Source organism: Parasteatoda tepidariorum, chromosome X1 (genome assembly GCF_043381705.1).
Source record: "Parasteatoda tepidariorum isolate YZ-2023 chromosome X1, CAS_Ptep_4.0, whole genome shotgun sequence".
NCBI classification, from domain to species: Eukaryota; Metazoa; Arthropoda; class Arachnida; order Araneae; family Theridiidae; genus Parasteatoda; species Parasteatoda tepidariorum.
Genome location: NC_092214.1, coordinates 64,246,089 through 64,272,130, shown reverse-complemented (window position 1 = coordinate 64,272,130; position 26,042 = coordinate 64,246,089). Strand labels below are relative to the sequence as shown.

General features: G+C 28.1%; 1 protein-coding gene and 1 long non-coding RNA gene across 6 annotated transcripts in view; one reads left to right on the top strand and one right to left on the bottom strand.

The window, feature by feature from the left end:
• The window catches only part of LOC107452619 (uncharacterized), a 42,540-nt gene extending 32,858 nt beyond the window's left edge, over window positions 1-9,682 (top strand). For 2 of the 5 annotated variants that reach the window (XR_011638286.1, XR_011638287.1), the window contains exons 7-8: window positions 2,418-2,538; window positions 8,359-9,682. This is a non-coding gene — a long non-coding RNA (uncharacterized lncRNA). Of the gene's footprint in view, window positions 1-2,417; window positions 2,539-5,525; window positions 5,604-8,134; window positions 8,197-8,358 lie in introns of all 5 variants that reach the window. The other 3 variants (XR_011638288.1, XR_011638290.1, XR_011638289.1) reach the window with 3 other exon arrangements.
• The window catches only part of LOC107452618 (leucine-rich repeat-containing G-protein coupled receptor 5), a 210,505-nt gene that overhangs the window by 5,359 nt on the left and 179,104 nt on the right, over window positions 1-26,042 (bottom strand). Inside the window, exons 10-18 of the mRNA XM_016069153.3 lie at window positions 23,650-23,790; window positions 12,711-12,776; window positions 10,720-10,863; window positions 10,558-10,629; window positions 9,773-10,074; window positions 8,677-8,859; window positions 8,344-8,582; window positions 3,608-4,129; window positions 1,153-1,669 (exon numbers count right to left, since the gene is read on the bottom strand). Coding sequence (XP_015924639.2) covers window positions 1,153-1,669; window positions 3,608-4,129; window positions 8,344-8,582; window positions 8,677-8,859; window positions 9,773-10,074; window positions 10,558-10,629; window positions 10,720-10,863; window positions 12,711-12,776; window positions 23,650-23,790 — 2,186 coding nt within the window. The remainder of the gene's footprint in view (window positions 1-1,152; window positions 1,670-3,607; window positions 4,130-8,343; window positions 8,583-8,676; window positions 8,860-9,772; window positions 10,075-10,557; window positions 10,630-10,719; window positions 10,864-12,710; window positions 12,777-23,649; window positions 23,791-26,042) is intronic.

The following is a 26,042-nucleotide window of genomic DNA, read 5'->3' as shown; positions in this document are numbered from 1 at the left end:
TGATGTAAAAGAATATGCTATTTTGGTTGTTTAATATTAAGTTAAGAGTTTTTGTCACAATATTTCCTCATAATTGTGAAACATCCTCCATAATGTTTTTCATTTAAATTCACTTTTTAAAACTTTTTTCAAAATCTAACAGAGACATGTAAATGGGTCAATAAAAATGTGTATGAATTGGTTATATATTTTAGTTACAGGTTCTTTGAATGAGTGAATAAGTTTCTTTAATTTCTATTTCCAACATTTCATGTTCAAAATTCTGAATGTATTTATAGAAGTTTAGACATTTTACCTTTAGACATTTTCTTAGAGGTTATCTTAAAGATCAAGCCTACATCATTGCCCCAGCAATAATTGAAGTGCTTGAAGATAATACCAGAGCTAACATCTAGTAAATAACCAAATTGTGCTAAAATATGATAGAAAATTTTTTGAAAGGAATTTTCTTGTAAGAAGAACAATATTTGCTAAACAGCTGTTTTAGCTCTTCTTACTAGTAAGTTCCTTTCAAGAAATTTCCTATCATGTTTTAGCACAATTTGGCTATTTGGTAGATATACCCTCTGGTATTGTCTTCAAGCACTTCGATTATTGCTTGGACAATGATGTAAGTTTTATCTTTAAGATAATCTCCAACAAAATGTCTGAAGGTAAAAAGTCTAAATTTATCTAAATACATGTAAAATTTTGAACATAAAATGACAGTGACAGATGGAGAAATTAAGGAAACTTAGTCACCCATCAGAAGATCAGTAATTAAAATATATTACCAGCTCATACACATTTTCATGGCCCATTTACATGTCTCTGAGATTTTGAAAATAATAGTAAATTTAAATGACAATAATTATAGAGAATGTGTGACATTTACATTTATGATGAAATATGTTACTTGAGACAAAATTCAAAACTGAAAATCAAAAAAACTAAACCAATATATCATTCTTTTGCATAAATTGTTGGTCCAGAGGCACTAGTAAGAAGAACTGAAACAACTGCTTAACAAATATTGTATTCCATAATTAAGTGCATATTTTGTACTTAGAATTGAAATAAGTATACCACAAAATTTCTCTGAAAACTATTGTTTTTTAAATGAATGAAATGCAAACTTCTTGTTAAAACACTTTAAGTACAAGATTATTTTACCTGTATTAGTACTTTGTCTCCAACTATCTGAACGAGAGGAAAAATTTTCACTTGTGATGCTAGTTATATGCTTGCTTCGTTTTTCTAAGTTCTTTTGAATTTGAGCTATAGCATATGTAAAACCATCTCTCTCATTTCTGTCTACATCTTTCTGCTTACACAAAAAATACTTTCGGGCCCATTCTTTCCAACCTCTATGGGATGTATCTTTGCTGCTGCTCCATGAAGTTTTGCTGCACTGACAAGTTTCAGTTGAATAGTTTCCACCTTTATTTGGATCACTATTACTTCCAGCATTCGCTGCAGCTTCAGCAGAGTTAGTTGTGATGGGTGTATGTCTATTTGAGAAATTAGAACTATGTCTTCCTCTGCCTATTCCTCTGGTAACTCTTGATTCTTCTATTCGCTTGCATATGTGAACACAGTCTTTCTTAAACTGTTTTGTAAAAATTGCATAAAGGAAAGGATTGGCGCAGCTGTTTAGTGGTAGTACAAATATTGCGAAGACCTTTGCTTCCTAAAATAATGAAAAGCATTTTTGTAAACATGCAAGGTTGATAAAGATGAACCATGATTTATTTATATTTTCACATATCTAATTGTAAGGAAGTTACACACTTTTGCAGTTTAAATTTTAATTGTTTTTAACCTAATACTGATTCATTTTCTTATATGACTCAATTAATTTTATTATTTTTATACTATCCCATGTCTACCAGTATTCAGGATATCTTGGTAGGCATGCGATAAAGGTTACAAAATGCTGTTCAACTTTAGAAGATGTGGAATGAACCTGATTTTTCTCTTTTTTTGCATAATGTACACTTAGAAAATAGGTTTTCTCAATTTTTTTTAATATCATTGAGTATACCTGATATTTTTTAAAATCTAGAAAATGATTTGTGGTAACAATCTATTAAAATAAGTCTACTCTTTAAGTTATCCACAATTTATTCAAGAATATGAAAATATATTTAGGTGTTAAAAAAGTAAATTAAATTTTATAGATTTTGTTTGTCAATTTGTTTTTTCACTAATTTTTTAAACTTTTATTTTAATTTATCGCATAGTTGTACTTTTTTTAACACCGAGTTTATTTATTTCATTGCTATAGTTCTCAACAGAGCAACAAATGATCTATCATTAGCAAATTTTATGGACTAATGCTTGAAATATATTGTCTTTTAATTATTCATTTCATCTTGTATGTAAGTGTATTTTTAATTCAAATTTTTAGCATTTACTGAATTTATCTCACTTTGTAGCAATACAACAAAACTGGAAATTGATATTATTTATTGCTGGACAAAAATCTTTTTGTACAACCAAAGAATTAGAATCACTGAAAAGGATGACTTAAGAAAGAAAAACATAATCAGTAACTTAGTAAGTAGCACAACTGTCATCATTACTATTAATTTTATAGAAAAATGTATGTTTAAAAATTTTGTACTTATTTTCAATACAAAAATATGGAAAAATAGTTTTTAAATATTTCACTACTTAAAAGTAATTTCCTGGAAATTGTTATTAACTCAAATTGTTTTTTATGTATTTAAATTTTTTTTTATAAAAGGTAAAGCTTGAGTGTTCAATAAAAGTAATTTATTATTTGAACAATTCTAAATGAGATATTTATTCTATGATCACTTTGTAGCTTTCAATTTTGAGCTTTTGTTGTTGAATAGACATTTTCACTCATTTAAGGTCACAAATTACTCTAAACTTGTATTTAAAATTACGAGTTTTACAATTGTGCAAAAAAAAGAGATAAAGATTTTTTTCCCCAAGTATTGTGATTTAGAAAAAAATTAAAAAAGTAATAAAAATGCCCTCAAACTCTAAAATGCTCTTCTAAAAGAACTATTGCGATCATATTTTCCTAATCCTTATGTTCCTTATGTTTTAAATGTGTCAAAAAAAGTATGTTCGTTTAAAGAAAATACATTTTTCTTAACAATCTTACTGTTCTTGTGTAATTTTATAATTTAATTTCTGCAAGGTTTAAACTTTTGGGCCATTAAGATTATATTTTAGAACATGAAAATCTAATTTTTAAATCAAAAGATATACAAAAGTTTGATTTTTTATTTTGAACATTCTATTAGCTAAAATTAATAAAGTTAATTGATTTATAGTTTGGATCAAATAAAAAAGAATAGTTTTCATGTTGTATTCTGAGAAAGATATAAATTATGAAGCTGCTGATATGGGTCTCTTAATGTCGCAAATTATTGAAAGTTCATATTAATGCCAAGTACTTCTCTTGGTGAGGTAAAATGTAACAAAAATATTATAATATTTAAAAAGTAATGTTGAAGAAAATTGAAAAAAAAAAGTAAAGGTGCACCTATCATTTACATATAAATTCCTAAATGTAATGGTGTTCTTGTTTTTTGCCAAGTTATGATCGATACTCCAGAAAAAAGAAATAGTTATACATTCAAATTATTACCTCCAATGATATAAGTTGTATTCCACATACAGCAGTCAAGCTAAAAAAAGCAATTGGAGCCCAACATATGAAGTCAGTGAATACCAGTAGAGCCATTCTTCTCGCAATTCGAGAGTCATTTGAGTTCCAGGCTTGAGAGCCCCTAATGGCACAGTACATTTTTAAATAACAACCCATGAGGATTAAAAAGGCTACTCCATTAATCAAAATAAGGAACACAACATAAGTCAATGACCAAACATCTTCAGTTTCAAAGGGAAGGCAAATGGCAAACTTTCTATAGTCACTGACACCAAATAATGGCAATGCTGCCATGGCACCAGCAAATGACCAACCAATAAACATTATGTAGCCTGCATGACGGAGAGATAATCTTTTGTTCAAGTGCATGGCATGGGTGATAGCATAATTCCTTTCAAGTGTAATAACAGAGAGTGTAAACACTGACAGCTCGGTACTTAAAACTCCAAGGAATCCAGCAACTTGACAACCAATGGAGGTTTGCCATTTTATTGCAGATACCTAAAAATAATATGATGGAAAAATAGTAAATAAACAAATATAAAACAAAAATTATTCTACATACCAATAACATTAATGAATTCAGTTGCAGACAACCTGCTAAGAAAAATACAAAAATTTTCAGTTAATTTAATAAGTCATAATTTTTTTTATTTAACTCATTTCTCTATTTTGCCAGCAAGAATGATTAACCTTTTTTTTTGAGGTATAGTTTTATTCGAATGAAATATTCATAATATATATTATTTGTAATTTTATTAAAAATAAACAAATAGAGGAGCACGTTTTAATCATTAATGCTGTCTTTTAATTTTGAAAAGTTTTTTCAATTTTAGAAGAAAAAGAAAGGAATATTATAAAGTGCAATAAATAAAAAGATGCCTTCCTCAGTTTTTATATCTTTCAACATCTTTCCAGTTACCACTTTTTAAAGTGTTAAACTGTGAGATCATTGCAACCTTAAGTTTAAGAAACCAAATTATATTCACGATACTTTTTAAGGATTTTGTCTTTAAGCAACTTAAATTTTTTAATGATTGAGATAAATTAAAATACAACTTTTGACCTAACATTTTTTTATAATATAACATCTTAAGTTTCACCGTGAAAATGAAATAGTTACATTTTTAAAAGCTTATACTAGCATTAATCTCCAAAAATTATTGTGATGGTAACCACATTTTTCTTCTTGCACAATCATTTGAAAATGCTAAATATCAAAACTAAAAGCACAGTTAGAAAGGTTTTTCCTTTTAAATTTTGTACAAATTATGATACGAGAGGATGAAAATTTTCAGACCTCATCAAGAGATGGTGTTTGTATACTTATGTTTGAAATTTTCCTCAATCACTTAATCTTGTAAGAAATTTTATTTTTTCTAGATTCTTAAAATTATTTTTTCCTCCTGCCTTAAAAAGATGCTCTTATCAGTGTCAAAAAGGAAATTGAAAAGCCATAAACCAATTCCTTTAAAATTACTTGAAGCTGCTGAAATTAGAATTTTACATTAAAAGATTCTTTTCCTTTCAACTGCAACTTTTAAAAATTAGGTGGTTAAACTTTAAAGGAAGCAGGACAAACACCAGCCAACAGTGAATAATATATTGATGTAAAAAGATGAAAATCATTGAAAAAAATCCAAAAACGTGTTTTTATGGTGAATTTTGATGGATTAATTGAATTTTTTTTGATATTATATGAACACATGAGAAATATTTTCATTAACATTAATGTGTAAACAAGCTTTGTGTGAGATTTGTGAAGCATTTGAAAAGGAAATATTAAATCTTTAGAATTGTGATAACAGTTTTAATTAAAAATTTTTCAAGGATTTCTGCTTTAAAGAAATATTGCTCTCTCTCTCTCTCTATATATATATATATTCTGTTCTGTTAGGTTGTTCGGGGTGCCTGAGGCCGGAACGGCCCTTTACCCCTTCATCTTGTGATAAGGTCAATGAGGTAGTTCCTTAAGGTGGGTAGTAGGNAGATAAGCTTATCTGGTCTCTGAGAACATTAAATTTCTCTTTCACATACTTAACTTGGCTCTTCGCGTATACGTTTAGTCCCGTTGAATAGCGATGAAATCTTTATTTATAAAATGAATCCACCCCGCGCAATAAAAAATCGTAACGAAGCCGAATTCCCATAAAAATCAAGACGTGTTGAGATATTAGTTCATCTCCATCTGGTCTGAAGATGTTCCAGGCGCCGGTTCTAACATCTGGGTTATATAGATCACATGACATGAACATATGTTACCTTAAAGAAGGTACACTTATATTTTGGAAATGAAATGGTAAAGATGTGTCCCGGAGCCTCTGCTCCGTTTGTATATAATTTGTAAATAGATTTCCTTATCCTTTATTCAATAAATTCATAGAAAATGCATTTTGTTGTCATACTTATATAAAGGATATTAAAAATATTAAAAAATGACTGCGGAAATTGGAATCAACAAAATAATCATTCATGAATGAAAGCTACGACTAAAGAGTTTACGAGAAAGAACGAGAACGAGCACTACATATATATATATATATATGGATCATGGTGAATAATTTTTAATCTAATGATCAGATCTTCACATTTTGTCATATTTTTAAAAAGTCTTATATATAAAATGAAATTTCTCAGGATCTGTTCGACTGAGTTTACTCTAATTTTGTGTTTTTCCATTTAAAAAAACATTCTTTAAAACGACGTAAAAAATTATGTACCCTAAAATTGAAAATTGTTTCGACAAAGTATAATAAATATTTTCAAAAATTTTTTTTTGCATAGAATTATTTTTAGGTAAATAAATTCTATAATTGTGTGCAAATTTTACAATTTGCTTAAAAAGTTTTCAAAATATGGTGAAATACGCAAAAATTAAAATTATAATATGAGTTTATACTTTGAACAGCTCTCCTGATTAAACTATTGGGACCATGTTTCCTTGATTGTGGTTACCACCTATACTTTGGGAGTCAGAAGTCTACCATAAAAATGCTTAGTTGGAGAAAGTATATTTTTGTATCTGATTTCATTATTTAAAATATCATCAGCACTAATTAGCGTACTTGAGGTCACCTCCTCAAACCATTAAGATTGAGTCTTAGAATGTAAAGATCTGATCATTAGATCAAAAGCTATATACGGTGATTCTTTTTTTTAGCACTGTACTCTAACTTTTAAGAATTCGAAAGCTTTATAGCTCCAATCCATATGACCTCTATTTTTATAATTTTGTTTTCGATGAAACTACTTTATCAAACACACTAAAATTGGTTATCAAAGTATTTGTGGAATACTAAATGATAGAAAAATAAACGTCAGATAACTTTTTATAAAATTATCATTAATTTGCATAATTTATTTATAATAAGGGACCCAGTGATCTATAACAACTTCAGTGAAACTACTTATAGGGTCTCTGAAACCGGACAGTTAATTGGGGAGACACCAAGTAACGTTAGGACAATAGTAAACTTTGATTACTTACTTATTGAATATCACAAATATGAACTTGTGATCACTTTAACTACCTTGAAAAATTTGACGCCCAGATACAATGACACATTGTCCATGTTAATCGTTGTCTTAATGGATTAAGAATTTTCTACACTCTAAATTAGTAAAAAAGGTAACCATCATGTTATATAAAACGAACATTAGATTTTTCTCGTGTATGGTTCAGAAATCTGGGCAATGACAAAATCACAAGAAAATGGACAAGCTATCTTGGAGAGAAATTTTTTAGGAAGGATTCTAATGCAGTGCTTTATAGAAGCACAAGTACAATAAATACGTATTGAGCTGAATAGAAAGACAGATCACATTAAAAATGCTGGACATTTCTGTTGAATAGACCCCTCCTCTTTAACATTTTGAGTCTTTAATTTTAAACCATTTGTATCCATATTAGAGGTAGGTCCAGATTGAGGTTGGTAGACTGCTTTAATGTGAATTTAAAAACACTGAAAATCAGCAATTAAAAGGAATTGGTGAAGGAATGAACAGAAGGAGAAACAATTCTAAAGAAGGCTGTGGTCCACAAAAGACTGTCGAGTCAATAGAGAACTTATAACCATAATTTAAACTATCACATAATAACAATTTATTAGATGAATGTCAGAAACTTTTTAAAACCTTTAGCATTAAATCCTAATGCATCTGAAGTTGCTGAAACTGTAATGATATAATAAAGGTTTTGCATTGCTTTAATTGATACATTTTGCAAAATGTTAATTATTGAAGAAATATGAAAAAAACTATAATATGTCAAAGCTAATTTATTTTGTTTTGTTAAAATTATTTTGTAAATTATTAATTATAAACTGCTAGCATTTGATGGGAAACTTGGTAAAACCTGGAAAAATTAAAATAACAGGTGAAAAAAACTTATTCTTTTAAAAATATCTCTTAAATATTTTCTTATTTATATTAGATTTAAATATACCATGTGAAATATATGTATTAAAAGAGCTTACTAGTTATATTTAGAATATTCCCATTTTTTAGTTTCAAAACATTTTATGGTCAGTTACAGGACGCTTGTTCATCCATTAAAGTTTTTGAATAAGGTGAGTTAAAAAAAGTTGCTGATATTTACTTAAGCTGAGATGCTTAATTGTTTAACTAATAGGAAGAACTTTTATTATTTGTCTTTAAAAGCAAAATCATAAACACAATTGGGATTTTTTTAAATAAAAAAGTCAACACTTAAAAACCTTGAACTCTCCTAGGGTTGAAGCATCGACAACAGCCAACATCCCCAAATAAACGCCCATAAAGAAATCTGCCATGGCCAAGTTGCACACCAAAAAGCGTGGAACGTCCATCTTGCTTCGCCCGACTATAAGAACAATCACAACGATTCCATTACCGAGCAGAGCTAGCAAAAACACTACCCAAATTCCACATCTGAGACTCCACAGTCCAAATAGATCTTCACATGGCATAAAAGGACCTAAAACAATGTATTGAATGTAATATATTGGTTATTATAAGAAAGTGCAATTCTCTTTTTAAACAATAAAATGTAGTTTGTTATGAAAATATACCTGGTTCAGGTAAACATTGCAGAGCGAATTTAGCTAGAAGATTTTCTTCATTGTTTAAAGCAGATTTGTAATCTTCAAAATATTCTTCTGCATATTGTGCTAAATTGTCAGGTATGGTGTAGTCTCTTCCAAATGTTTTCCAAAGCTGATTTGCAAATTCTTCAAATTTGGTTGAAAAATTACCTTCAAAATGAAAAATTAACTTTTATTTCTAAATTAATGAATCTATAAAATTTAATTTTGTTAAAAAGAAAACATTTTTCCCAATACTTTTTGTGTCAAAAGCATTAAAATATGTAGGTCTTTGTTATGAACTTTCTAAAGCTGTTAAAGATTTTAATAGAAAGGATAAAAAAAATTACATCTCAATGTTGCATTAATTATTAGTCATCAAGCCCATTTGCGGACATGGGGCATTATATTAAGTCTATTCTGAAAGATGCATTATTTTTATAATATGTTTAAAATGTGCCCTTAAAAATATTAAAATGTCATGCTTGCAAAATATTATTAGATCTAAGTTATTCAGGTTGTCCCTTTTTGCTAACAATGCAACATTATTAATAGTAATTTTTCGTTTACATAAATGATGAATGACACTAAAAAGTACCACTTACAATTTTTCTCAATCCCAAAGTTTGAAGAATTGAATACTTTTTTTTAAATTACGTTTTTATGCAAGAATTGGAAATTAATTAGTTGGAAAATTTACCAGATATATAGACATTACTTTTCATTTCATTTTCAGATTAAAAAAATTAATGTTTTATTTTGATCATTTGATATCAATCACTTTCGATATTTTTATATTTAAAACTAATTTCCTGCTAGGAGATGATAAATTTTATAAATATTCTTCGAAAAAATATATTTATTTAAAAAAAAAATTATGCAGTGTTTTGTTGTGTATTAAATAAATATTAAATAATTATGTTTTGTACATTGCAAAATGTGAATTATTTGTAAATAAAAAGCAATTAAAGTTGTGATTATAGTAAGTTATAAATTTTATTGCAATTTATTTTATGCTACTTATATTTTAAACATAAAGTTTCAAAACCTTATTTTAAATGTCACCATATTTATATTTAATCACCTGATCCAGGCCATATATCACTGATGTTGGAATTCCATGATGCCATATCAACATCATCTTTTGAAAGCCAAACTATAGTTTCTTGTAAAGTGGTTGTAGGTCTTGGCGAAGTGCTTGTGTGACTTGATGATGCTATGAACGCACAGCAGTGATAAGCATATGATAGAGCTAAAGTGTTTATGCGAGGAAAGGTTTGAACTGGTGGAAATTCTTTAAGTTCTCGATTGTTAAAGGTTTTCAGTTGTCTCAAATTTTGTAGTCCTTTTGTAGGAAGCTTAGGAAATTTATTGGCACCAAGGTTTCTGCAAAAGTTAAACAATTTTCAGCATAAATTATTTTTTTATCTGAAAAATGATAAATATTTTATGATATATTTTATTCACCTGAGAACAATATTTATGAATCTTTACGCATAAGCACTGTTAGTAATTTAGTTTTAATGGTATTAAATAAATTTTGCTGTGAATTTTTACATTATTCACTTATTAGTAATTTTAAGTTAATACTTGTTAAAATAGTTATATTAACTATTTATGTAATAATTATATATATATAATTGCATACATTAGCTTCTTGATGGAATTTTAAATGCCATTTTTTTATTACTTTTTAAATTTTAACTTTGATATGCTAATGATAATTTGTAACCCACATACAAAAATAATATTTAGAAAAACTATTTGAAGTAGGGAATTTTAAAATTAAAAAATCATGAAAGTAAATTTGGAACAAATGGTACAGAAAAAAAAAAATAAAGGAACAAATGTGGAAAATTTTCTGCTTACAAATCTCTGAGATCCTTAAAGTAAGTGAAAGCTTCAGGATGGATTTTCTCTATTTCATTGCTTTCTAAATCTCTAAAAATATATATTGGAAAATAAAGTAGTTAAGATAAAAAAAAATTTGAAAAAAGTTTCAATAAGCTTAAAAAAATTATTAAAACTTACAGAACTTGTAGGTTTGTAAGGCCTTCAAAACTATTCATTAATATTTCTGAAATCAAATTATGACTCAGAAAAAGATCGATTAGGTTCTTCTGGTTTGTAAATGTGTTTTCTTCTACAGCTATGATATTGTTGTAGCTTAGATCTCTGAAAATATATAGGTTATTTTTTGGATGAGCAATAATCTTTCTATTATAATTAAAATAAATATTTTAAAATAGGGTAAATGTTTATTTTTGAAAGTTTTTATTTAAGGGATTTTCAGTTTAAAATATTTTAGGTCTATGAAAGTTCTTATAATTCTTGAATAATTTTTTTTTAATAATTTTTTTTATAAGTAGAAAACATATTTTTAAATGTTTTTAACCCACTGACGGTTCTGCACATAAAAAGTTGTATTTTAAACTGCAGTCTTCTCATAGCAAAACCGGTTTTTCCATGTTATTATACAGGGCAATAGTGTATAGAGGAGAAATATCCTCACAATTTTGCCGTTTTACTAAACTGCCAGTGTGTTAAAAAAAGAAAACGAAATGAAGCTATTTTGAACCCAGGTAACCTTGAACTATTTAAGTAGTAATACGCTATTAAAAGTGCTCTCGTTTAAAAGAGATTAGAAAAGCATGTTAATCTAAGTTTTTCTATAAAGCTAAATAAAATGTTCATGAATAGTAGCAAAATAAAACCTAATAGAATGTCAAAAGGTTATCAGCCAGTTCGATTTTATTGGAACCAATTATCTAGAATTCATAATTAAAATTTAAATATTATTTCTTATTCAAAATTCATGTAGATATTTACAATTTTGTTACAAGGAAAAAATTGTCTCCCTAATTCATGATTTGAAAATCATGTTGCATTGAGATAAGATATTGCTTAATTAGAAAACTATCTAACTTTGTGTTTCTATTGTGACATCAAAATCATTTGGATACAGATTACTATATTTTAAGAAAAACAATTGCTTAACAGCAACTTCCATGAGAATTTTGCAGTATAATGTAAAAAAAAATTGTGGGGTTCTTAAGAACTTACTAGGCAAGCTTGTCAAACAGAAAGTTCATATGAGTACTCTACATTTCGACATAGGATTCTGTTGTTGACTGATACTTCTTTATAATTTCTTTTTGGACAAAATCTTGAATAATTGATTTTAGGTACATTTTGTGTTTGAACCCGAATGAATTTTTATTAAAAAGACTATTAGATGATTTGTTGAATGAAACAAAAACAGATTTAACCCTTCAATGGGCCATTTATTTCTAGTAAGGGTACATTAAAATACTTTTTGAATTTAGATTAAAGAATCATTTATATTAGTTGATGACATTAATTCGAATTTTAACAAAATTTTTCTTTGTAGTAAGTACTCTTACTACTACCCTACAGGTGTTATAAAAAAGCAAGAAACTGAATCACTTTCATTTTTTTTTTTCATTTATAAAGTAAATTAGGAACTAGTTGAAGAATTTCTTTAAATGTTCACATTTTATTTGGAGATATATTTTTATAAACCATTAAATGCCTCAAAATTTAAATTTCTCTTATTTTCTTTTTAAAAAATGGAAGTTTGATAAATTTTTGTCAGCTGTTCAACTTGCAGAGGCAGTTATTGATTCACTTCAGTAGCTAGGAAGAAATTATAAAATTTTTTTTAATGAAGTTAACAAAAAAATTTATTCTCTTAAAGTTATATATTTCACTGTTAAGTATTTGGTTTTACAATGAAGTAATATTTTCTTACCAAATTGTTGCATGATATATATTTAAGACTTTTGGTCAACATTATAATTTTATTACATTTTTTGTTAATGATGTTATTAATCCTAATGCACAATCCTTTTTCAAAAAATTAAAAGGAAGCACGAAAAGTTAAATCATGATTAATTTTTCAAAATAAATAAACTCATTTAAGATCAATCAACATGAATTTTCCAATTGTTAAATTAAGATAAACAAATACACAAGACATTTTGCAATTGTGAATTACTTACATTAGTCGTAGCTCTTTGCACTCATGAAGCACAGGTATTTCTGCCAGTTTATTTGACTTCAAATTTCTGAAAAAAAATTAAGTAAAAGAATCACAAAATGGTTAATGAAATAGATAATTCACTCATTAATAATTTTTTGATTAAATAAAATAGATCAATTATTATTGAGATCGGGGAAAAGGAGTTATTCTTTACAGATAGGGTGATTAAAACTTTAAAAAATAAATAGCAGTTATATTTCTGTTTAGAATGCTTTTTTTTACAACTCCGGCTGAACGGCATTGAAACCAGCTCTATCAATTCATGAGAATTATAGAGGAGAAGTATATCTATGAACAAGGTGTTGGAATTTGATAAATATTTTTGATCAGAATTGAAGTTTATGGTGATTTAAGATAGTTTCCCTCTTCTTATATATATTTCTATATCAATAAAAATAATGCTTTGTATTGAATCTGTTTTTGCTAATTTTGAAATTAAATAGCAATAGTACATATTTTTTTGTGTGAACAAAGGTTACTCAAAATATGCAGACTATTTAGTAAGTATGTACTTAGTAATATTTGTAGAAAAAGTAAAAACATCAGGAGTAGAGCATTAATATTTAGTAGAAAAAAGGGGGGACAGAATGATAAACACTAAACTTGTTTGATCGCCTGCTTGAATTAGAGATGCTTCTAATAATCATCTTTCAGTTCTTTTCTGTTTCCTGCTGTAATAAAATGGATTTAGATTTTTTTAGTTACGCCTTCCTCGTTCATGATGCGTTAGATTTCAAAAGTATTTTTGTTTCCCCCCCTCGCTTAACATTCATTTACAGTATCTGTGTAGTGTAAAATTTTTTACTTTATTTTTAACAAGGATTCTAAAAATATATATTCGGTGGGATCATAATGAAACAAGATAATCGACCAAATTTCGCAGTATTTGTTTCAATTGTAAGGTGTATTTAAACATTCAAAAAGGAAGGCTAGTAGAAAATTTAAATAAATTACAAAAAAAGAAAGTCAAAAGCTATTTTGGATCAAAATAGCAAAGGAAGACCAAGAAGAATTTTAAATACAACTGATAAATAATAGAATAAAAATTTAAATTGAGGTGGTTTTGAAACTAAAAACATAAAATATATGTAGTTATAAGTTTTTAGTGTGTATAATATATATAAAAGCACAATTTTCGACTTAACACTTATTTAAGCAATTGACATTCCTGTTAAGACGCGTGAAATATTGTATCCTTTGTACTTTCTTGCGACGAATTAAATAGGGCTAAAAACAAGTGGATAAACTATTGATTTAAATGCTTTATGTTCCTGACAGCGCTAGCTAGACAAGCGAGGAATTGTTTCATTCATATTTAGTTACACTAAATCAAATAAGATCAAAACTAATTTGATAGGACTTACAGTCTTGACGTTATTTAGATTTTTTTGTGTAAAGAGTATAATTTTTGACCTAGATGAATTTATAAATTATACCCTTATAACTTCGAAACTATTAGTTCTATCAACTTGGATTTTTTGTTTTAACTTAAAAAATACATGGGAAACAATATGTCACTTGTTTATCTACGTTAGGTGTGTAAATAGGTAAATGTCAAAAATTTGAACTTTTTATACATAAAACTTTTATAGCTTGTATGTTATTAGTCCTATAGGTTTGGTTTTGATATAATTCAATTAATCACAAAAATGCATGGGAAACAATACCTCTCTCCCCATATTTAATTTCTTTCCCTCTCTGACTCTATCGCCTCAGTAAATTCAAGATGGCATCTAAAGCTTGCATTAGATAATGAGCAAATTTATAATTGGTCTGCCAAGCCATGACTTTTTAAAAAAAAATTTCCTGTATTTCCTTTGTAAGTTGCATTCAGCTACTTAGTTTATTCCGAACTGTTTGCATCTATTAAATAGGCAGTTTGTTTTCATATTGAAAAATCTTTTTGATGTTGAGAAATCCTTTTAAAATTAATTGCACATATCTATTGTAGTACAATACACACCCAGAATAATTTTTGTTCTAATGATCAGGTTTTTACAGTACTAAGACTTAATTTTAATGGTTTGAGACCCTTACTTTAAATATGCTAATTAATTAGTGACTAAGTGCTAATATGCTAATTAAATATGCTAATCAATTTTAAATTTCGAAATCGAATACAAAAACGTTATTTTTTCAGAATAATCAAAATTTTTTTAAAACAAATTTAGGTACCTAAAAATGCGGAGGGGGGGGGGAGTAGCCACATTCTGATAAATTAGTTTGGTCTTTATCATTATTATTTTAATGTTGTCTTTTTGTGTGTTACGCGATGTCTCGTAAACTTTTTTTTCTTTTTTACGCATCGAAAAAGTTTTGTTCCCAATTATAAAATTAGTTTATCCAAATATATTTCCATGTACAAAAGGAATTTTAATGATAATTTATTAATCTATTTAATACTTGTCGAAAAATTTTGAATTGCAAGCTGCAAAGATTTTTATTTATTTCAAAGTATGTAACGAATTACAAAATTTGAACGGAATCAGTCGAATAGTCTGTCCAATTAAAGAGTAAAAATTTGTGCACTTTACAATTCACATTTTTTTGACTATTATAAACCATACCAAAATAATTACCAAAAATTAAATTTATTATTTATTTGGAATTACATTTGGAGAAATAAATTTTATAATTGTGCGCAAAAGCTTTTCGATTAACTTAAATTCTAGAGATAAGCGAAATACACAATAAGTGTGCTCAATAATTTCGTTTTTGTGTCTGATTTCGTATATTCATATATCGTCTGATCTAATTAATAAGCATACTTAAAGTTATGTTCTCAAACCATTAAGATTGAGTTTTAGTGAGTAAAAATCCGATCATAAGATCAAAAGTTATACAGGGTGTTCAATTTTTGAGCACTGTATAAGCTCATCGTGAAACAATGCCAAATTTTCTCATTAAAACTAGAAAAAATTACGAAGAAAAAAGTCTAAAAAAATTATGAAAAACATAATTATGTATATAGTGATTTCTTGTTTTAATTCAACGACTATTAATTAATTTACTAAAATATGAAGCTATTTAACATTATCTAGTCTTTAAAATTTTTTTCCCGTAAGTTCAGTGTTTTAATTTTAATAAAAATGTTTGGAACTTTTCAAAAGGAGGGAAAAGTCTTACTTAATAAAAGTATTTGCTTAAAATAAAATAATGTTTTAAAACATCAGAAGTTTCGTTTAAAATAGAAATTATTAGTGAACAGAGCTATGTAGTTATTAAAATTTATGATTTCTTTTAAGATATAAAATTTCTTCAACAAGTAAGTTCGTCGTCATGGGACCAACTACGTAAGCAAAGTTGAGCAGTGAGAATACTTTTAAGAAGTTTCATTTTAAATTTCGTAATCTTTTGCAAGATTACATTTTTGATGTTGAATTTTAGTTAAAATACGCGGTTAAATTTGTTAGTTAAAATATTTTTTATCGCATTTCATTTTAAAATCTGAGTTTTACTACTCATATTTCTATGTACTACGAAGAATTCTCAAGAAAATTTATTTTCAAAAAATATAATAAAGCGTGAGAAAGATGCATTAAAAACTAAAGATTATAGAATATAATTTTTGTTTCTATGTGTTTTTAAATTTCGAATACATTTCACTTATATTATTTAGCTTATAAAATTAATAATAAGATTATTAATAATAAATTTATTATGTAATTATTAATTAGTTATCAATTATGTTAAGGCATTAATTTGTTGTTAATTATGATGCCATGTTATTATTAAATAATTATGTTAATGAAGTAAATATATAATTAATATTGAAACTTTGTACCAATTTTACTTTTAATTTTTTTATATAATAGTAAAGTGTACAATTATGTTAATTTGTTGTTATTCATTTGTTAATAATGTTATTAATTATGTTATTATTAATTATGTTATGTTAATGAAGAAAATATATAAATTACAATAAAACTTTGACCAATTTTAACTTTTATTTTTTTAAGCAGAATGTAATAAATTATTCAAATTTTGTGGGAAATACATTAAACGTTTTCTTATTAATGTACTTTTTTGTAAATGAATTCTGTGAAATATATTTGTGCTAACTGAACACGTTGCACATGAATCGATCGAAGGTGCAATACAGAAACTGGTTCAAGGTTCAACAAGCATACACTTTTTTAATTGCGTTAGGCCTAAAAAAATAAATCACTATCTTTTTTAAAATTGATATTTATTATAAAAGGTAATAATATTTTGGTACTTATTTAGTTCTGTAATCAAATGCAATTACTCTAAGGTTTTACTATCCAATTAAATTGATTAAAAGAAGTTACTCAGCAACTAAAAGAGTTCTCTAGTACAGCTGTTCCCAAGTGGTGTTCCGCGGAACCCTAGGTTTCCGTGGAAGAGTTAAAGGGGTTCCGAGAGTTAGAATATTTTTTTAATATTTTTTAAGCATTTAGATCCAATCAATTATCTATTATTTACTTAATATTTCGGTTGTTAATTATTTAAGAAGTAAAATGCCAGTGAAAAAGAAAGGACAAAATTTCTTTTAAAAATTGCATTATTTTTCTGATAATGAATTGAATAAATTATGAAAAAAACAGGCATGTATAAAAATTGCATTAATATTCTTAATCGCTTTTATCAAATGAAAATAAAATAAATAAATTCATTATGATGAAATATTTATCAACGAACAATTAATAATAGCGTTTATAGCAGTTCTTTTTAATCTTCATTTCAACGCAAATCATAATTTGGATTATATTATTCATTTTTTGGTTATGCATAGACACCAAAAACAACTTAATAACTTGACTAGATTCAGCTTCAAGATAGTAAATTCAACTGTCGGTCATAAAAGCTTATTTAAAATTATTGATGATGAAATTTTATTCCTTAATTGATTGGAATTTCTGGTTTACGACTACTAATGTTCAACTCCGTAGCTTTGTAATTTTGAACCCAATCCAGAAGACAAGGGAACTCCTGTATCAAGAACTCGGCGTAATTTGCCATTGCGGAGGACTTTTTGATGAAACTAACGCTCATTTGCGTTACATTGAGAGGAAAACTACGAAAACCTTCCACGGTTAGCCTAACGGCAAGGGGACCCATGATCCGTCTACCACTAAGGATATTTTAACGTCAGCACTGAGTTCGGTGCCAGCCGGATGCGGAATTTATATCGACCAGCCATTTCTGGGATTCGATTCCGGGCACCTCATTGGGAAGCGTACTCTCTATCCCCTGAGCCACCACGGCCCCCATTCCTCTTATTTTATTTTATAACCGTCGTTGACCAACCGGTACAATATTTTAGGGTTTACGACTACTAATGTTCAACTCCGTAGCTTTGTAATTTTGAACCCAATCCGGAAGACTAGGGAACTCCTGGATCAAGTATTGGGAGAAATTTGCCTTCATGGAGGTCTTTTTGGTGGAACCGATTCGCGTTTGCGTCTTTTTTAACACCTTTCACGAATATTAACCTATAATGATGTAACCTTTTATTTTATTTTATCCGTCGTTGAACAGCCGACCCAATTTTGGGTTTACGATTACTAATGTTCAACTCCGTAACATTGCAATTTTGAACCAAACCAGAAGACAAGGAAACTCCTGGATCAGTCAGAGGTATTGTTTTTTTTTATGGGAACATGGAGGACTTTACGACTCGGCAGATTTAACGTTCACCATTTACTACTCCGGGAGTCTGGCTGGCGGGAATCGAACCCACGAACTCTTGGACATGGGCTCAGTGTCCTACCAACCAGGCTATCCCGGCCTCTGTAACATCTTAAAAAATATTTTCAAAATAAAGCAGTCTTTTAGTTTTTAGTACATCCTTAATTGTCTTTATATATTTAATTTATAAAGTCGGGATTCCGCCGAAGGAAGGTGGTTCATTTAGGGTTTTACAGTTGGAAAAAATAATTGGGAACCACTGCTGTAGCACTTGTCTGGAAAATATGAAATGATCACCAATATAGCAAATGATATCTGTTACAAAAACGAATTACATGAAATGAATGGAAAATTCCTCCGCTGCACTGTGGGACAGAAGATCATGATCTTTGGCATGATCAAAAATTAAATTTTCAACTAAAATATGTGTAGGCAGTTTTATTATAGCCCAAATTGAGTATTCATAATCATTCCAGACATTATAATTTACTCTTTGGACCGACGAGAGTNCGAGTCACACTTCCCTAGTTTCCCTTGTTAGCTCCAAAAATTTCCATGAGGTAATTAGCTAAACTTTTTTTTTGTTGTCTTTGATATTTCTTCTTCCGAAAAAACCTGCCCTATTTTGCACGTATTGCAAAGGTGAACTAAATATACCGAAGAACAAAAATTATGTTTTTTTTTCATGTTTTCGCGTTATTTTGTATTTAATTCGCGTTATTTTGTAATATTACTTCGGAAATATAATTTGCTTTTCATTTTTAATATAAAATTACGAAAATTATTATATTTTCATCGCTATATTTAATTATTTAAACGTACTATATTATTTTTTTAAATTTTGCTCGCCATATTTCAGCCGCCATTTTGTTTTTTGTGGGTATTTTTAGTGTATTTCAAAATTTCAACTATGAATTCAATTTACCAGATATTGAAACAAATTTTATTGAAATACTGATTTTGGCTACAACACCTTGGATGCTGGTCCACTGTGAGCTGGGTGACAAATAATTACTCTAGATCAGACTACAACACTTTCCGTTAATGATTCACTCACATGTTTACAGATCCAAATAAAAAAATTTTGTTTTTGACAGGCATGTTTGTTAATTCAAAATAAAATAATTTTCTACCAATTTTTCTCTTTTGAAAAAAATGTTATCAAACAAGGACGCTAGGTATTAATTAGTTAATTGGTCAATTCTTAATTTCTTGAAGAAAAAATTAAAAAAAAAAAAATTAAAAATTTTTCTCAAAATTGTGACTGTATTCCATATTGACATTTTACGCTATTTTCCGAATGACCTAAACTTGACCTATAAGTCATACGTAACTGTTGCAAATTCACATCAGTTATGGTACGTATTTTATTTACGTCGCTCAATGGGTTATTATCGACGGTTTGGGAAACCTCCGTGAGGATGATCTCAAAACATGCCATCACAATTTTGATCCTCTGCAGAGGGGATGGTTCCTCCGCGCGAAGTCGAGCACTTTACGGTAAAACAGTTTAACGAGGACCAATACCGCGCTCCCTCGGTCCCTACGCAGGCTGATCAAAGTGGTTACCCACCCGCTTACTGAAAGCATCCAGTTACACTTGATTTCGGTGTTCTACTGGGAACCGTGTTTTAACAATTAGACCACTGCGGGACCACATCAGTTATGAAAATACAGTACAGAACCCGTTATCCGGAAATCAAAAAACCGGAAAACCAAAAAACCGGAACGAAATTCGATAAANCGTGTTTTAACAATTAGACCACTGCGGGACCACATCAGTTATGAAAATACATAATATATTATTTCGCATCAATTCATGCGACTACAGAGCCTTCGAAAAACAATCTTAATATGAATTTGATGGACTCCGACAGAGGAAAAAAAAACTCGTTGGGATGACCCTGGGCCTGTTCTAGGTTATAGTGCCAAGAAGAAGATAAAAACTGGATGATCTTCACCGATGATCCTTAATATGTTTAGAATCCTTTCCAAAAAATGAGACATATATGCACATTGGGGATTACAGATTAAAATTTATGTGAGGAATAAACCAAAAACACAATCAAAATCTGACGAATCACTGTTGAGGAACACTGGTTTAAAATACGTCAAAACCTGTTTGTTGCAGGTGATTCTAATAATCGTCTATTAATTTCTTTTTAGTTATCCCAGTAACCAAAGAGATTTTGGTGTTTCGTACACCCGCCTTCCTCAATTGTGATATGACAGATTTCGATAGCGTTATTCCCCCTCTCAACTGTGCATTAACTTGCAAGCATTATTGTGCAGATATGTTTGTCTAAATTACTGACAAAGATTTTAAAAATATACATTAAGGGTGGTCGATGCGGAACAACGTGCGTATATTAAGAACCATTTAAGAACAGTCTCAGAAATAGATACTAGGTATTAATGGGTTAAATTCAGAGTGAAATTAGGTAAAATATATAATTTACGTAAAATTGTGCCACACAATTTTTTAATAAAAATAACTTTATTGATTAAATATGAAAATAATTCCACAGTGTATTTTTCTAAAAATAAAATTCGTTAGTACAAATAATATTAAAAAAAAAGGGCATTTTTATCATAAGTATCACTATTCTTTCGTTAATTAAAATCAAATCAGGAAACAAGTATTCCGCACAAAAGTTGGTCCATTTCATCACAGGATTTTTTGTTCCATAGGATTCCATTTTACCTAATTGCTGTTGTTTTACAAAAAAATACAGTTACTTATAATAATAACAACTGAAAATTCTACTATTAGTTTATAAAGAAAAAAAAAATAGCTTCTAATCTAAAAAAAGCAGCTTATAGTAATTGAGTTTTATGTACAACTTTATTTAAAATGGTCAATTAATTATCTTTATATATATTTTTTTGTGGAAAACTTGAATGGGAAAAAATTAATTTAAGTAGATAAATATAGTATATTTTATAAAAAATTGTTTCGCTTTCATTATTAAGTGGCATTGAGAAGTACTAAATTATTCTTATAGATGGCACCACAAGTCTTTTACTTTGGTACCGCAGAGAAGAAAAACAAATGATTAAGTTAACATTTATGAAATGAGGAAAAAGTTGATTTGTTGAATGCTAAAAATTTTCCTTTCGAGATGCTAAAAATTTTCCTTTCGAGATACTAATTTCCTTATGTTTATTTATTTATTTTTTGTTATTTCACCTGTCATTTAAATACATTTTTGCTTATTTATATTTCAATCCTATTTTAAATTTTTCTTTTTAAATGTAAAAAAATACATATTTTTAATATTATTATAGACTTTTCTTCGAAATTTATCAGAACTTATTATTAATTAATAAATTAATAATAATTTCAAAATTACTTAAATTAATAAAAAAATTGTTATCATTAATTAATTTATTATTAAATAATTATGGAAAGTTAATAGTAAGAATTTACATAGAATTTACACAACAAAATATCTAATTCCTTATTTTCTAACAACTTTTCTAGAGAATAATTTTTTTAATTATTTGTTTTTATTTTAGGGTTCGAAGAAGAGGAGGAGAAGGAGGCAGCGAATTGTTAAAATGGATCTTCCAAAGCTTCTGTATAGTTTTATTATATTTTTTCAATTAAGAAGAAATTAAATTTAAAAAAATAAATAAATCATGCAAAATTTTGAAATCAATAAAAATTTAAAGTTCTTTTTCTAAAAATTATTGTAAAAAAATGCAATAATTATAATAGTGTCATTTGCATCATATTCGTAATATTTCGTCGTATATTTCGTAATATTCGAAATATTTCGTTAAAGGTCTCAAAAAAGAAATTACATAAATCCTTTTAATAAAAATGGAAGGAAAATCATTTATATTGACCGATTTAGCTCAAGGAGTTTTTCTTTTATACAAATTAAACGTAGGTTTATTTTTCCAATTCACTAAAGGAAAAAAAAAGTTTTTTTTTCTCTTAATTATTTCGACTATCAATGTTTGGAAACCTAGAAAAACTTGTTTGGCAGCTTATCAATTCATTTTTAAATTGGGAAAGCATATCTTACAATCTAACTATATTTTGCGGCACATGTCTTCAAAACTTTTACCACACTAACTTATAATATAAATATAAAAATGTATGCTGGAAATTCTAAAGAGAAAAAAAGAAAAATGTATGATTTTAGGGGCAAAGGGAAGTAACCAACAAAGAATTGAATATTTTTATTAATGGACCTTACATAAATTGATAGTCGAACGACCGATTGTATAAAAATTTAACCTTAAAAATTTTGTGCAAGCATTTGATCTTTTATCTCTAAAAAATAGGATTTCAGTTGGAGAATAGGAAAGTTCACCCTTAGTAAGAGGAGAATTTAATTTTTTCAAAAATTAAATTCAGAGAATTAAATTGTTTTTCAAGGCTTAAAAAAATTTATACTGGAAATTTTAAAAAATTATGGTGTTATTTTTAATGAATTAAATCTACCTTTTTTTTTAAACCTTTTGACGCAGATGGCAGACCAGTGACCTTTTATAACTATTTTTTCTGATGCTCTAATTACAAGCAAAAGTATATTTTAGAATTTTTTGATTCCAAAAAACAGTCTAATAATTACAAAAAAATCTGTTAGATTATCAGAATTATATTTGTACTACGATATAAAATCTAAAAAAGTAGTTATAAATTTTTTTTCATTCATATTCAAGAATTTATCAATAATTGATTTTGTAAGCTAAAGAAATTTCAATGATGAATAACTTTTCTTCATCGATTTAAATTACTGCAAATAAGGACAAATTTGAGAAATTATCGTTTGGAAGTGAGCAGTGTTATGAAGATTTCACCTTTCATGCAAAAAAAAAAAAAAAAANAAAAAAAAAAAAAAAAAAGCACCGGTGTGTCATGTGGTATTTCATAGCCAGAAATTATTAAAATGCTAACTATAATATTTTTCACTCATTTTGACCTAAATTAATAAAAAAAACAATGAAAAAAAATGTATGAAAAATATGTTTAATAAAAATTTTGCAGCAAGGGTTAAAAAAAACCGCTATTTAATTATAATACATTAAAAATTACATGCAAAGCGGCTAAAATTGATTTATTTAAGTGAAAAAATATTTAATGACGAAAATTTTTTTTTAAAAAAAAGGGCGGAATTTATAAAAATCAAATAAATAAAAGGCAAGAATGAACCTATTGTTGAAAAAAAGATTATTAAAAAAAAAAAAAGATTTTGTCAACATCTACAAAAATAATAAAATTGAATACTTACAAGCTTCTTAAGGAGGGTACAATGGTGCAAAATTCAGGAGGCACAGTATTTAAATTTGACCTATCAATTCTTAAATGTTGCAATGAAGTTGTTCCCATGATGTCTGGAAAATCTTCAAGATACTTCACTTCTGATAACGTCCTAACGAAAAAAAGAAAAAAAAAATTTAAATATTAGGTATCAAATTTATGGAAATAGTTTTTTAAATACGATGCTGCTCCTGAGTGTATTGATGTATTTAAATTCGCTGGTAAATTAAGGGAAAAAAAGGATACAGAGATGGGAAAAATTCTGTGAGGCAATAGAGATAATTAAAATAATGAGTTAATTAAAGTATCAAATAGCTTTTAAGTGAGTTTGAGAAAATAAGCTCTAAAATTTTAACGAAATAAGAAAGATTTTATTTTAAGAAACGAATTTTTTTTTACTCATTCTCAGAAAATCGACACTTTTAGCCATTTATGCAAATAACTTCTAAATAACCTGCAAATAACCTCTAATAGAACATTTAACTTCCTCAAATGTGAATGATATGATGTTTCAATTTATTCTAAATTTTCTAATTGCGTAGTAAAACCGCATTATTCAAAAGCTTGCCAGCATAAATAATTGTCTAATGATTTAAACTGTTCTTATACCTGAAGAATTTTATTTCCTTTTATAACCGGTGCCGAACAGCCGACCCAATTCTGAGTTTGCGACTATCAATGTTCAACTTCATAGCCTTGTAATTTTGAACCCAACCTTGAAGACAAGGAAACTTTTGAATCAAGCATTGGGACAATCTGGCTTTCGTGGAGGACTGTTAGTTGGAACTAAGCGATACTATAAGAGGAAAGACTCCCACGGTTAGCTCGACGTCAAGGGGTTTCTAACCCATGCTCCATCTAAATACTTCTGAGGATATTTTATGTCAGCACTGCGGTTGGTGCGCTCCGGGATCGGAATTCGTATCAATCAATCACCGCTGGAATATAAACCTGGGTCACCTCATAGCGCTCTATCCCCTGACCCACCGCTGCTCAACACAAAGAATTGAGTGTTTTTAAAATATTACGTAGCGCGTTCTTCCGTTATTAAATTTTCCTACCGAATTTAGTTCAGGGGCTTAGGGCAATTTAATGATAAGCCACCTTTTCAAGTTTTTCATAAGAGCATATTTGGCAAAAAAAACTCCACCATTTCTATTAAAGCAACTATATGTTTCTGTGTGTTGTGATATTATCTAGTGGAAATTTGGGAAACTTGTAAAGAAATAGCTATCTGAAATTAATGCTGAGGAACAGTTTAATGTAAAAATGTCTAGTTTGGAAAAAGTATAGCACATTACTGTATTCCCACAAGTGCTTCAATTGGAACAGGTATAGCGTCTTGTTATAATATTTGTTCTTAATAGTTTCTTTCATATGTAATTTATCACATATAATCTGTTATTAAAATTATACTATTTCACACATAAGTTTTACCTGTAAATTATAAATAGAATTTCTTTTTTCGTTTTTGAAGAGCAGATTATTTCAAAATTCATTTCTACGCATTAATTTTTTTTTTTACTTCCTAGAAAACTTATGTTTTCAACGTTTTTCTTCAGGCGCATTTTGATATTTTAAAAATCTATGCTACATACAAGAAGCTGGACAAACTAAACTTAATATTGTAAAATATAGATTCGAGGTTTTATTAGTCCTACATCGGATAATCGAATATTTGAAAATGAAAAACATCGCCTGATGTCTGTGAATATCAGGCACGCAATATTTGCATACTATTTCATAGTTTATACCCATTTATAGAGGGGAAAAATAAGCCTAGCTTTTTATGTATTCTGTAACAAATAAACACATTTATAAAGATTGAGTACTCGTAAAAGAAATATTTACGAATATCTATAAAACCATTCCGTTCCTTTGAGCAAACACTTACCCCGAGAGGAAAATGTTTAAGTTACTTTGAAAGCTAAAATCATCATAGTGACGAAATAAAAATAAAGATAAAATCAATGGATTACATGAAGGCTTTATTTGAATAGTGGGACAACTACATTTTTGTTCATTTTCAGATCTAGAGCCTTAAAGTTTAGTAATTATATTATTTGCCCTATCTTGTCTGATTTTTGGTGCCCTCTACTAGGAACAGAAATAAGCTGAAGCATCAACTTCATTTTTTAAAAGAAGTCCTCCTTGAAAGCTAGTTTGTCTCAATGCTTGATCCAGGAGCTCCCTTGTCTTCTGGAAAAGGTTCAAAATCACAAGGTTACCGAGTTGAATATTGGTAGTCGTAAACTCAAAATTGGGTTCGCAGTTCAAAGACGGTAATAAAAATAAAATTATATCAGTATTGAGCAGTGGTAGCTCAGGGGGTGGAGCTTTCGACTCCTAAGGAGATGACCCTAG